Source organism: Fusarium fujikuroi, chromosome FFUJ_chr07 (genome assembly GCF_900079805.1).
Source record: "Fusarium fujikuroi IMI 58289 draft genome, chromosome FFUJ_chr07".
Classification (NCBI taxonomy): Eukaryota; Fungi; Ascomycota; class Sordariomycetes; order Hypocreales; family Nectriaceae; genus Fusarium; species Fusarium fujikuroi.
The window spans coordinates 544,888-558,085 of record NC_036628.1 but is presented as its reverse complement, the minus strand read 5'-3'; the positions used below and the strand labels follow the sequence as shown (position 1 = coordinate 558,085).

The 13,198-nt window shown below is 49.9% G+C and overlaps 3 protein-coding genes; 1 reads left to right on the top strand and 2 right to left on the bottom strand.

The window, feature by feature from the left end:
- Positions 1–372: 372 nt before the first annotated feature.
- On the top strand, positions 373–1,134 carry FFUJ_08941 (related to vesicle-associated membrane protein 722; the record flags this gene model as incomplete). XM_023580302.1 has 2 exons in its annotated part: positions 373–410; positions 459–1,134. The coding sequence occupies 2 exons, from the start codon at positions 373–375 to the stop codon at positions 1,132–1,134; spliced, it is 714 nt and encodes a 237-aa protein (XP_023433103.1).
- Positions 1,135–2,176: 1,042 nt separating this feature from the next.
- FFUJ_08942 (related to ATPases) lies at positions 2,177–6,895 on the bottom strand (the record flags this gene model as incomplete). XM_023580301.1 has 2 exons in its annotated part: positions 2,177–2,666; positions 2,712–6,895. 2 exons carry the CDS (start codon positions 6,893–6,895, stop codon positions 2,177–2,179), a joined length of 4,674 nt encoding a protein of 1,557 aa, XP_023433102.1.
- A 2,137-nt stretch (positions 6,896–9,032) lies between these two features.
- FFUJ_08943 (related to homeoprotein) lies at positions 9,033–10,964 on the bottom strand (the record flags this gene model as incomplete). XM_023580300.1 has 3 exons in its annotated part: positions 9,033–10,309; positions 10,358–10,569; positions 10,615–10,964. The coding sequence occupies 3 exons, from the start codon at positions 10,962–10,964 to the stop codon at positions 9,033–9,035; spliced, it is 1,839 nt and encodes a 612-aa protein (XP_023433101.1).
- Between the last annotated feature and the right edge of the window lie 2,234 nt (positions 10,965–13,198).

The window sequence follows — 13,198 nt, the reverse complement described above, 5'->3', positions numbered from 1 at the left end:
GAGCCAAACATGCTCCCCTTAAAAAAGAAAAAAACAATCGTAAAATGACCGTGTCTTTGCACGAGGGCGAATGCGACCAAGTCTTGCCATCATATGAAAACCCGTCTCAAAAAATTCCCATGAGACGGAGATTCGTTCCGCCGGCGTCCGTGGGTTCGCATGAGAGTGGGGAATGACGCTGAGACGCCGCGACCAGAGTCGTCATTGTAGACTTGTTACTTGACTCTAACTTGGCTTGACTTGGGTTAATTATCTTGGTTACCTTGCTTCTATTTCTTTCTTCAGCCTCGTCTCGTTGATCCATCTTGAATCCCCTTCATCTTCAGCACCACTCAATCACTTCATCAACACTCGGACGCAGACTCACCCATCATGGCGTCGTCATCGACTCCTGCGACTCCCCTACTCTAGTGCGTCAATCATCATCAATATTGACAAACACAGCTAACAATTTACAGCTCCTGTATCGCGCATAATACTACGATCCTCTCAGAATGCACAACATCGGCCTCCTCCCAAACCTCATCCCTCGCCTCCCTCATCCTCCCCAAGATCGAGCACACAAACCCTCAAAAGCTCACCTACACCCACGGCCAACACCAAATCCACTATGTCTCCGAATCTCCCTCTGAACATCGCGATTACCCTTCCGCAGGCGGTCTAACATTCCTCGTCATCGCCGACTCATCCCTTGGCCGTCGCGTGCCATTCGGTTATCTCTTCGAAATCCGCAAGCGCTTCCTGCAGCAATTTCCCGAGAGCACTGACTTCTCCGACATGCCCAACTACGGCGCGGCATCGTTCAACTCGGAACTCAAGTCTCTTATGATCGAGTACGGTACTACAAGTGGAGGTCGCGACGATGCCATCGGAAACGCCAAGCGCGAGATCGACGATGTTAGGGGGATTATGACCAAGAATATTGAGAGTCTTCTTGAGCGCGGAGAAAGACTGGACTTGCTGGTTGATAAGACGGACCGTCTTGGCGGTAGCGCACGAGAGTTCCGCGTGCGCAGTCGTGGCCTCAAGCGCAAGATGTGGTGGAAGAACGTCAAGCTCATGGCACTCTTGGCACTCGTAGTATTCCTCATCATCATGGCTATCGTGATTGCTATCAAGAATGGGTCTGGTTAAGGTAGGGCTTGTGAGCGCGGAGCCATTCCTTTTAATATTTCCTTCTTGTTGAAACTGTGTATTTCCTAGGCGAACAGATGGGACGGACAACCCGGGCAACAGGGTATAATTATGCAACAAAGTCCTCTTTTCAATCAAACTGATACCCCAATATCAATCCATCTCTCAACGTTGTCATGATCGTGTAAAAGTGTCGTAATCCACCGCTCCAAGCACTTGGCGCCTCATCCTTTGTCGCTGGGTTATCTCCACCCAAATGTGCAAATAAATCGTCGGTTTTGTCTCCGATCCTCCATTTAGAGTCTCATAGCTTCGGTTTTCTCCTCTCACTTTCCTGATAAACATATCCCAGCGTCACAGGACTAGTAACCGATCCCATAGCCAAAGAAGTCGGCGCTCTTCGGAACCTGTCTGTGAAAAATGCCGGGTGTAGCGAAGAAGCGCAAGGAACAGGTTTGAGCGGCGGCGGTTGTGTCGCCGGAGGACAAGCAGCGCCCATTTCGATATTTTTTTACGGCGAATAAATTAAAAACAGAGACTGAATGACTGTGAGTTCTCACATTCTCTGGGATTTGGGGGACGTAGTGTTAAAGAGGCACGGTAGATATCTTACCTTGCGCCGAGGTCACTGTTGATCTTTCTCCACGTGCTTCGGTAATCACACCGATGACCTTAATTCTAGCGGCCGGAATGGAAGACTCGGAATGGATTGATGATGACGGAAGCTCACCGTAGCGTGTCTCATGTAGCAAGAACCAATTGATAAGTCCGGGGAATCGGGGAGACATTTACCGAAGCGGGGAGCCCCTGTACAACATCGAGATAAAGCAAATATAGCGAGCCTTGGTAATGTGCGATATTGCGGTATTCATTCATTCATCCATCCGATACACTATAACAATGCAATAATACGTCATACGAACGCTCACAATATTAACTAACCAATTCGCAATCCCATCCCAACTCCAGCGCCTGTAGTCCAGCCATTCCCGTAAGAGGCACCTTGATCATCCCTGGATATACCTAAACATAAGAAACTCCTTCATCCCCGCCATTGCTCCATTGGGTTCTCCCTCTCTTCTGCTGTCGCTGTGAACCTCGGTTGATAATCATCGTGGCTCCCGCGATGCCTCCTGTCTTGTACTCTGTCAACACCTGGCGTTGGCTGGTTTGAGAGAATTCTCTCCGCTTTACCGTCGCCTTCTTCAACGTCTTTGCCATCTCCAAAGACTTTGTCCACATTACCATCTTTCTCGATTCGTTGCATCAGATCCTGGTCTCCGGGGAAGTAGACTCGTCGAACAGCTTGAACAACCAGATCGATCACAATGAGCACAATAAGCTCAAGCAGTACAAGCGTCCACCATTGTAGTGTGCGGCCAAAGTTATCAATAAAAGTGTCCCGGACAATATAAGGGCCAAAACTCTTGGGTTTGATGCCTGATAAGGCCAGCATCCACAAGAACCAGCCAGCGACAGATATCAGACAGCCACCAAAGGTCACAACAGTTTTGGTGTGCACTTCAAGGATCCTGCAACAGTCAGTACAGCTCAAAAACGCGCATTGGAGAACTTACAAGAGCTTGATGTTGATGAAGATGACAGCAACAGTGAAACTCACCATGCCCATCGCAAAGATACTGTTATCCCGATCATAAAACATCTTGTCGTAAACGCACCAAGTAAAGTACCAGATCACAAAACTCCCCGCAGCACCCATGAACATCCATGCAAAGTACTGCGAGAATCTGAATCCGAGGTTTCTCTGTCCAAAAGTGTACAGTTCCGGAACCTTCATCAACGTCTCTGCACGAAGATCCTTCTCGAAAATACCGAGAAGAATAACAGGAAGTGACGTAAAGGCACTGTTGAAGACGGTTAAACTCCATGATTCGTACAGTGAAGTGCCAGAATATCCGTTATAGCGCTGGTAATGAGCTTGTACAATGAAGAACAGGATTTCCTTCCAGAAAGTTGCAAGCACATACTTGCCAGTCCTCATGTAGTTCCACCGGCCATGAACAAAGAGCAGCTTCTGAAGGAATCGGAATTGAGCAATCGAGTAGTCTGAAATTCGAGCAGCCTGTAGACCCTCGCGACCAGAGATACCGATGCCAACATGAGAAGCCTGGATCATACCGATATCGTTCGCACCATCTCCGATTGCCAGAGTCATGCTCTTAGGCACATATCTTCGAATCGAGCGAACGAGGTTGGACTTTTGCGAGGGAGAAGCTCGGCAGCAGATGACAGAGTCAACACGTACAACAAGGTCGTAGAAAAGAAGAGATAGCTCATCATCTTCGTCGATCTTGGCGAGTGTCTGTCCATCGACAACAACAACAGAGTGCGGAACCATGCCACGGCTAACATCATTGAGAGTCGCTGTGATCGTCTCTTTCAGTTCGCCCAAAGCCGCATCAAGAACGTAAACCTCTGACCAAGGTTTACACACACGAGCAGAATGACCAATATTAATAGCCGTCTCTCGCTTGTCACCCGTAAGCATCCAGACTTTGATGTTGGCTCGGCGTAGCTTGTCAATGGTGTCTGGGACTCCCTCCTGAAGCTTGTCTTCGATTGCCGTCGCTCCGGCAAGCTCGAACCTCTGCTCAATAAGCTCTCCAGCGGCTTCGATGCGTTCCTGACGATCGACCAAGCTTGTCTCGGCTTCTCTATACTTTGCTTTCCAAGTGCGATAAGAGTCCTCATCAATGTACCGGTAAGCATACATAAGAGTTCGAAGACCCTCGCTGGCAAAGTCATCGACGTGTTGGAAGCACTTCTCAAACACGGCGCCTTCATTCGCAGCCATTGATTCGTCAATCTTGCGCTCAGCGTCGTCGAATGAGGGCATTTGGGCAAGACTCTGTCGAGGGCTCATCATTTCGGTTGAAGTGCGAGGTGATCGGGCAAGCTGCTGTGACAGACGCTTCAAATCAGTGGAACGTCGTCCCAAGCTCAATCTAAGACCTTCTCGATTAGACGATTCAGCTCTGGATAAACCAAAACTGTTGCGAGGGCTTCCATAGGGGCTGCCATAAGGACTGACGCTCTTTTGAGAGTTGATCCGCTGCAAAGCCTGATCCTGCCGAGAAGCTCGTCGCTGACTTGCCCGACGACCGATATTCTTGGCGGTTTCTTCAGCGAGATTACTCAACTTCAGACGCTGCATGATGACATTGTCAGCGCCCTTGCAAAAGATGCAAATACGTCCATCAGGCATGCGAATGATGATCGACATTCTCTTCCTTTTACTGCTGAACTCGATCACATCCAGCACTTGATACGTCTCGGTGTACAAAGAACCATCTGCATCCCGGGCCTCCAACTTGATAGCTTGTGCAGGCCGATCAATGACCAGATATCCCAGATCTTTGGCAGCTTCGACAAGAGCAAGTTCATCAGGCGAGGCAGCTTGGAATGTGATGTCGCCATCATCAGTCCTTTCAGGAAGACAAGTGTGGCAGAGAGCAATACATAGTAAAAAGTGCTTTGCCTTTCGTGAGAAAGCAGTGTTTGGCTTCCTTTGAATGTAATCAAGTAGATCTTCTGTCTTCATGTCGGCGTTCTCAGCTGTGTTGACTGTGGATTGCCAGTGGCTTGCAGATCTTGTTGACATGGTTCGAATAGGCTCTGGTCGAGATCCGCTTCCACTTGTATCATCGTTTCCGTCGAGAGTCTTGACATGGCCTGTGTTCTTTGCCGCAGAGAAACTTGCCTTGCTTTTACCTTTTTTTGGTCGTTCCGACTCTTCGATTCGTCGGCGCATCTCCTCCTGGTCTCTCTGCACATCCATATCATGCAGACAAGCAACACCAGCCACCGACATTTTGCGAAAGCGCATGATGTTCTCTGTTAGAGTGCCCGTCTTGTCAGAAAAGACATAGCTGACTTGGCCCAGATTCTCGAGGATAGTGGTTGTATTCGCAACCATGGGCGTATCAGATATTGGATCATACATATCCGCATCATGAAGCAAGTATAGCTGTCCCAGCTTGATAATTTCGAGACTGATGTACAGCGACAAGGGAATCAGTGTGTTGAACATAATAATGAACCCAAAGAAGATTTCCTTAAAAGGGACGCTGCCATTATAGACACCAGATCGCCTGATGTACCAAGCAAAATCCTCAGTTCGATCTTTCCACAGGTAGTAACCAATAGTTAGACCCATTGTGAGCATGAGAACGATGAAGATTTGGACCATGATCATCCTGTTGATAACTGATTGCATAGCGGGTTTCTTGGCGCGGACATTCTTGTTGGCGTTCATCCGGATCTTGCACTCCTCGCCTGTATTCACGATGATACCGAGGGCCTCAGCCGTATTCCGGAGAGTAGATCCACGGTAAACGACATTGTTCATGGACAGTGGTAGGGTTTCGCCGTCGACTGTTGCTCGACCATCGTAGCTGTAAAGGTCCAGGTTGGGGTTTTCGGAAATGACAGTAGCTTGTGTCGCACGAAGTCCTTCGAGGGTGTTGCATCGCTCGGCGAGCAAGGGACAGGCCTGTTTGCTCTTGAGGTTCGTCTCACCATCAAGAGCCATGGTGTCGATGTACGCAATGCCATTAGGACCGGTAGCATGCAAAAGCACAATATCCGCAGGAACAGGGTCATCTCGGCGCAACCGAATGACATCGCCAACACGAACATGCTGCCATTGTACCGAAGTCCAATCTCCCTTTCCACCCAATTTGGCGGTACCTGTGGTGCCTGACTCGAGATCATCGAGCATGTGCTCTTCACCACTCTCAGACGCCTTTTCCTTTTTCCTCCTCATTTTCTCAGCGTGTCTAACGCGGCCTTTTTCCCCAGTTCCGTCCGTCAAAACCCAAGCCTCACTGCGATTTTCCACGCGATCAAGTCGATAGCGCCTATAATCATCCCATCCTTCCTTGGCCATACTGAATGCGACGAACACGCCCAGAGGTGCGATAGTGGTCCATCTTCCGACAGTACTCAGACCGGGAATCATCTGAATAGTACCAACAACGAGGAAGTAAAAGTTTCCGAGCTTGCTGAACTGAAAGAGGAGTTGTTTCGGGACGAAATCGTAGATAGTGTAGCGACTTGATCGGATGAAATTGCTGCAGTATGGCTTTCCTGCACGCTCGTCAATAAGACCATTGGCACCTCGCTGCGGTGGATTGAGTGGAATATGACGGCCATCAGGTAAAGGTTCGAGGGGTTTTTGGCGAAGAATCGTCTCGAGAATGACCTTTTGGTGAAACTCTTCAAGCTGTTTTTTGGTGCGATCTTTCCATGTTGGTTTTGCGCCAGGTCCAATTCTTCGCCGACGTCTTTCTTGAAGATATTTCTTAATATCGGCGCGCACTGAGGATTTGTTGCCGTTTCCGCCGAACCCAAAACTGGTCTTGTCAACTGGCGAAGTCAATTCCTTATCGGTTCGGTCCGCAGAATCGGGAGGTTGGTCAGTCGACAATTCTGTCCTCGAGGGAATGGGTCGCAATTCATAAGGGCCGCTCGCTCGCGGACGAGAACCATCATCGGGTCGTCTAGTTCTGGACCTCGATCCAGATCTCACGTTTGTATCATCGGCGGAAGATCGTCGCTGGCGATCGTTATTGGGGTCTGTGTAAGAGCGACCTGTATTCCGTGGTCTCGAGAAATTGGTCGAAGTTCGAGGATATCGCTCATCGAGAGCAGCGAGATCACGGGCTATTTCACCATCGGTGTCATTTCTCGGTTGCGAAGGACGTCGCCCGCTATTATCGCTGGGGTATGGAGGAGCCATGTTAAGGCCGTTGAGTCGGCGGCAGCATCTGGGATAAACGTTGGAGCTGTGGAGTGGTCGTGGGGTCGCGCCGGGTTCAGTTAGATTGGAGCGGTATTGAAACGAGATGATAACCTAGGAAAGGTTTCCGTGTAATCCAGGAGAGAAGAAAGAAAATGAGAGAATAAGACGACTTGCGGAGGAGTTGGAGAATGTGGATGTTTTGTCAGAATTGAGTTATTAGGCTGGCTGGGCTGGCTGGGCTGAGCTGGGCTGGGCAACGGGATCGTATACAGCCCGAAGCGGCCTTTACTCCAAGCCAAGGATGGTTCTGTAAGCTACGCTTGCCAGTCGTAATCCTTCAATCTCCGCATTAAAAGCGTTATCACCCATTAACTCACTATAGTTACTGCTCTCCTTCACTAACAATTCATCCCATCCGGATCTTCGGAACCTCGTCGTGTCTTGATACTCCCCTCACGAATTAACTTTGCAAGCATGACGAGGTGTATTGAGGCGCAGCATTGTACTTATCATCACTTGAAATCCTCGCAGCCCGCGGGTACTGTAACAGACTCTGCGTCGTACAAGCTCGGCCTGATTGGCACCGTTAATTCCAGCCAAGTCGCTAACTCGTAGCTTAAATCAAGCCACCTAATCTGGCGACAAAATAAGCTCATGCATTGAATCCGTTTCACTTAAAAACACTGGGGATTGCAGACCTGGGGAAATAACACTGAGTGACTTATTCAAAGCAGACCCCAGATTAGTCTATTCTTGTCTTTAAAGGCTGACCAACACTTATCACACGTGCAATCCAAGTCCAATCATAGCTCACTGCGCCTCGAAATATACGCAGCTCGATCCGCAGCCGTATCAAGACCGTGAGGAGAAGATAAACGGATGAAGACTCGAGGGTTTGAGTACTCGAGGATACGCGGCTCAGCCCTGGTGGTACAAATCTCTTACACGGTCCGTTGTTACTCCCACACATCTTCCGAGTGAGCCGCGTCACGACACTTGGGTTTTAAGACATTGACCAACCTTTAATCCATCCATCTTGGCACCTCATTAATATGGCACATGCTCTAGCTCATAAATGTGGCAATTATAAGACGATCTGATACTCTGCTTGATCATATAAAAGTCCTCCCCTTCGAATCACATCTGCACATCTCGTCCAACCTGTCAGATACTCAGCCATGCTGATCTCTGCACTTCTGCCTCTCACGGTCCCCTCGGAGTCCGTTCATGTCACCCAAGACTGCGCCTTGTAACATCTCTCACAACGATCCTACCTCCGAATCATCCGTCCCTGCAATTACAACTCACACAGCCTGTCAATAAGCGCTTCAAGCTTCGTCACACAATCACAAAAGTCTATCACACAGGTTAACTCAGTGAACATAACCCCATTTTATTTAACAATTCCACCCTATAAAAATACCCATGCCTTCGTGTCCAACTGTAGGCTTCCCTTGAAGTACACGTCTCAATTGACGCCTACCGAGGACAGCAACCCAGCTGCTCATAAACTCCAATGTACCTCAAAGCACAATAGACAAAGAAAATATCCCAAAGCCAACCATTAGAAAAATGAACCTAACAAAAGCCGCCGGGGCTTCTCCCCAACTTTCGACGTGATACAAAGAAAACAAGCTATCGAAATATTAAACACCGCCGTCTGTGCTTTTACAAAGACAATGTGTATGCAGATTAAGTCCAAGACAGCGTGCGGTGGTCAAGCAACGCTGCTCAAGGAAAATGAAGCCGAATGACAGGGTCGTCGGTTGCAAAGTGTTGAACAAGACCACCCAAGAAATAGACAAGTCGCGGTAAAAGATTTAAAAAGAAAGTACTTCAACGCGGGAAAGAGTTATACGATCGCTGTGTTGTGCCCGACATACATGACCGATGTCAAAGAAGTGTATCGTCATGCAAGTTCATTCATGGCCGTAGTGGGGAGAATCGACCAAACTGACACCATCGGCGTCAAGACTGGTCTGGTAGAATTGAGAAGATGACAAGGAAAGTCGCCTATATGAAGCTGGCGGAAAAACAAGAAAAGGAAATCCCAATGGTATAATTTGCCCAAACGCCCTGGTATGATTGACATACTACAAAACACCACCAACACCTGTACCCGCCCTATACTCTTTTAGTTTCCTTGGTGAGCTTGGGGCATTGCCTCGGGGGATAGGCTTAAGGGGTCAACTGCGTCAAACTGCACAAGCTGATCCATGTCGAGATCTGCTTGTTGGTGTTGCACGAAACCAGGCGAGGTTGTGTGCATGGGCAGGTTGATGGTGTGCTTAGAGTACATCTCATTCAGGCTCGCTCCATCCTCCGAAACAGCACAAGATCCGTCGTTCATGGGATACAAATCAGCTGAGCCAGGGCGACCCATCATTGACATAGGAGGGGACTGTTCCAAAATGGAAGGCTCCCCAGGGCTGTTGAATGGGAGAGGAGAAACAGAAGTGGGAATACCTGTGTCGGGGTTAACCATTGGTGACAGGAAACCATTGCTATAAGGTGTGTTGTAGCTCGACTGAGGAATTTCGGGACCAGAGGGGAAGAAGCCTGGGCTGGGAGGAAACTCGGCAGGAGAAGCAGTGGTGGCAGACATGGGATATTGACGCATGTCGAGGCCGAATCCTGCCTGTGTATCGATGCGCAGATTAGGAGCCATGTTTCCAGGAGGCTGAGGAATAGGCGCAAAGATGTGAGGGTTGTGCTGGGGAGGAGGAGGAGGCATCTCTCCAGGAGGTTGGATGTAGAAGGATGGCATCGGCTGGTTCTGGAACATGGCGAAATCAACAGGTCCAGGAACTGATCGCGAACGTTGACGCTTGTGGCCAGGTCCAGGACGCATGCCAGAGTGCATCTGGTGAATACCCCACTGCTCCTGGTACATGCCGACATGAGGTTGAAAGCTGGGCTGGGATGAGGGTCGGGCGGTCGGGGAGACAGGAGCCGAGACGGAGAGGACGTGAGGGTCGTTGTAGGGGTGAGGGTTGTGACGGTTCATGAATGACTCGAGAGAAACCAGCTTGGCAAGCTGGCCACTGAGAACCTTGGGGTTTCCGCCGAGGTGGTGTACCAAGCACTGGGTAGCCTGAAGATCCTCTGTGAAATCACCACACTGGAAGAATCCGTTGGTGGTGGGAGATGAGTCCATGAAAAAGTTGGGGGGCCTGTTCAACTCAATGACAATCCCCCCAAGCTTGGTTGGGTCTCCTTCGCCATTCTCGAGGAAGATGTTCTTGATGGAGGAGAAGGGGTACTCGATTTTGTAGCCGGCCTGCTCGTTGTTGATGTAGTAGGTCATGGTGCACTTGTCGGGTGAGTAGAAAATGATGAGATCCATCGTGTTTTGTCCAACTCGAGTCCACTTTCCAATGCTGAGGGATCGGCATGTAAGATGATGAATCACTGCTGTTCAGTTAATAAACCATTTACGTGATGGGTCGAAATACTCACAAACTTTACCCTGACCTCCCTGGTCGCCACCGAGCATCATGTTACCATGGCCAAAGGGGAGCAGTCCAGTACGGCCGAGATAACTTCCGCCGAGACCCTTGCCAGATTCCATGGCCTGCATAGCGAGATAGGCTCGCATTGACTCGGGAATTGAGTCAATGTCTTCACCAGTCTCCAGACTCTTCTTGGCCAGCAGCTTGATCTTTGCTCGTCTACTGCTGTCAGCGAAATTCTGCAAGTCTCATTCTCTCACATACCTGTTCTGGAACCAAATCTGAACAGACCTTTCAGTCATGTTGATTTCCTCGGCAATTCTCTCACGGACAGTAGCAGTGGGTGTGGGGTTGTTGTTGAATTCCATCTCCAATGTTGTTAATTGATCTTGTGTAGCACGCTGTCGCTTCTGGTTCTTTTGCTGTTGGGTGAGAGTGCTCTTGCGGGGAGGTCGTCGTGAAGCATTGTTGGCGGCTGAGGCAGAGGGAGATGGTGTCTCTTTTTTCATGGAGGCTGAGACAGGGGTCGGGACAGATGGTGAAGATGTTGAGTTGGGTGTGGTGACCTCGGGGACATTGCCCAAGGCCATGGGGTGTTCAATCTCCGTGGCCATTGCTAAGTAGATTGCGAGATGCGATCACTAGATGCAGGTTGAAATTATAAAATAAATGAAACTGGTCGAAATCGGATGCTGTGAAGCGGTTGTCGTCGATTATACTTGATGCAGACGCGTTCAAGTGAGCTGGATTATCAGACAGAAAAGACGGCGGTGCCAAAATCGACGAGTCGGTAAAGGAGCGTAGTGAATGACGCGGTAGTCAGTTCAAGTAAAGAGTGTGTTCCTTGATCTGCAGAACAGAAAAGGGAGGTAAGAATAAAGTATCGTGATGGCGGATGTGCCGGTCTCGAACGGTTTTGGGCGTTTTAAAAACGTTGTGGACGTGGGAACGATCCTGGTGTAAGAGCTGTTTGAGCTTGGTAGAGCCTAAAGAAAGGAACGGACCCGGAAAGAGTGACGGGAACCGAAGATTGGCTTGAAGATTGAATAATTCAAGAGAGTGACTGAAGGAAAGAAAAGAATGAACAAAAAGACGAGGGAGAAGAAGCGGAAGAAGCGGTCACAAGGAGTGTGGACTGGAGATGCAAGATGGAAAAGAGAAACGGACGGGGCACGGGGGCGGGATGGGGGGGAGTCTTCAAAGGAGAAGAGCCGTTGCCGACAGAGTCTAGAGGCCTACCTGTCTGTACCTAGTGGCTAGTCCTGCACCTCTGCCTGCACCTCTTGCTGCCGTCCCCTCCACGGGCGGGCACCTCGATCGGAGAAAAGGTACAGGACTCAGACCAAGGTACCACCACTAGCAGGTAGTGTGGGGACACGGCGCCGTGCTAAAACGCTCGGAAACTGGGAAAAGGGAAAAGGATGGAACCTCGACTCAATGTATCCTGGCGTCAGAGACAGAGGTGCGGGTACCTGAGTAGTGGCTTGACTGAGTTACCTAGGCCCAGGTACCTCCGTCTCCTGACTGGGCGGGCGTGATGCGCTTCGGTGGAGGGTAGACAGCAGCTTAACGCGCCAAGGGGCAGCGACGGGACCGTTACAAACCACAGCGCCGCCGTGTTTGGTCTGCAGTTGGTGAGGACGACAGGGGGTTGATGCATTGCAGCCCTGAAGTCGCCCGAGCCCAGCAATGGATCCCAAGCCTAGCCAGTCATCGTCTCTCTCTCTCCTACCCCCTGGTTCCGCTGCCCCCAAAGTCAGCCAGTCCGACTCTTCTCAACTCGTGAGTTTCCTTCAAGAACGAAGGCCTCAAACACGTTACGCCCCGACGCCAGCATGTGCCCAAGTTAGCACAAACTAACCAAAACTTGTGAGATCAGCTAGCAATAGCTCGTCGTGTCGCCACAAAGGGTAACTCACAATTGGCCTCCTTTTCAGCCTTGTCTCTTGGTTCAACGATTGAAGTCAGCAGCGTAACCTCCAGATAAGCGATCTCTTCCAGATGAGGAATTTGTCTCGTCCTTGTTCGTCCATCACATCTGATTCTCAGCATCGGACAGGCCCTTCCTTGTGGAAAAAGCCAACCGTGTCACATCCAACCCGCACAATGTGTACGAGGGAGGGGCCTGTTGGCGAGTAGCAAAGCAGGCCATAGCGGGCCAAAACTGCACGAAGACTTTGCCAACGAACCACTGACGAGTGACTGGCGAGAACCACTGGTGTGCACACCCACTCAATCCGTGCTTGGAGTCCACATCCGACACCACCACAAACATCCCAGCTCCCCAACGCACAGAACAGAGACATCCACCCATTTGTCCATTCATCCAGCGGTCGTGACCGGTTCGATTTCTCTTCGTATCAATTGCCTCTTGGCCCAGACTTGTCCGGACTTCGGTCCGTCAGATAGCTCCAAGATATGCTAAATCAGTGCCGTCCCTGGACTGGGTAGCATGCAACCGTGAGCCTGAAGGAATAGACATGCCACAATTGGCAAGTGTGAAAGTTCAGAGGCCGGGTAGAACTTGTGGTTCAAACCCTGGATCAGCATTTAGGGGCCCCGCGAGACTGCCGCTGTTGGGGAAGAGTTAGCTCTGGGTGGTTGGCATCTTTACCTGTGCGTTTTCTTTGTGCTTCAGCTTCCATGACGTGTGATCAGTTGTCAATCATGAACCTCCAATTATTTTTGCTTCTCTTGAGTTCATATTGTTTTTGCCATGTCACATTGGCTTCGCTACTCTGAGTCTGTGTCAAGTTCGATCCGTCTGACACTGGCACTGGCATCTAAGAGACGATCGGCGTTCTCGTCCCAGACATCAGACCAGGGTATCCATCATGCAACAAAGAAT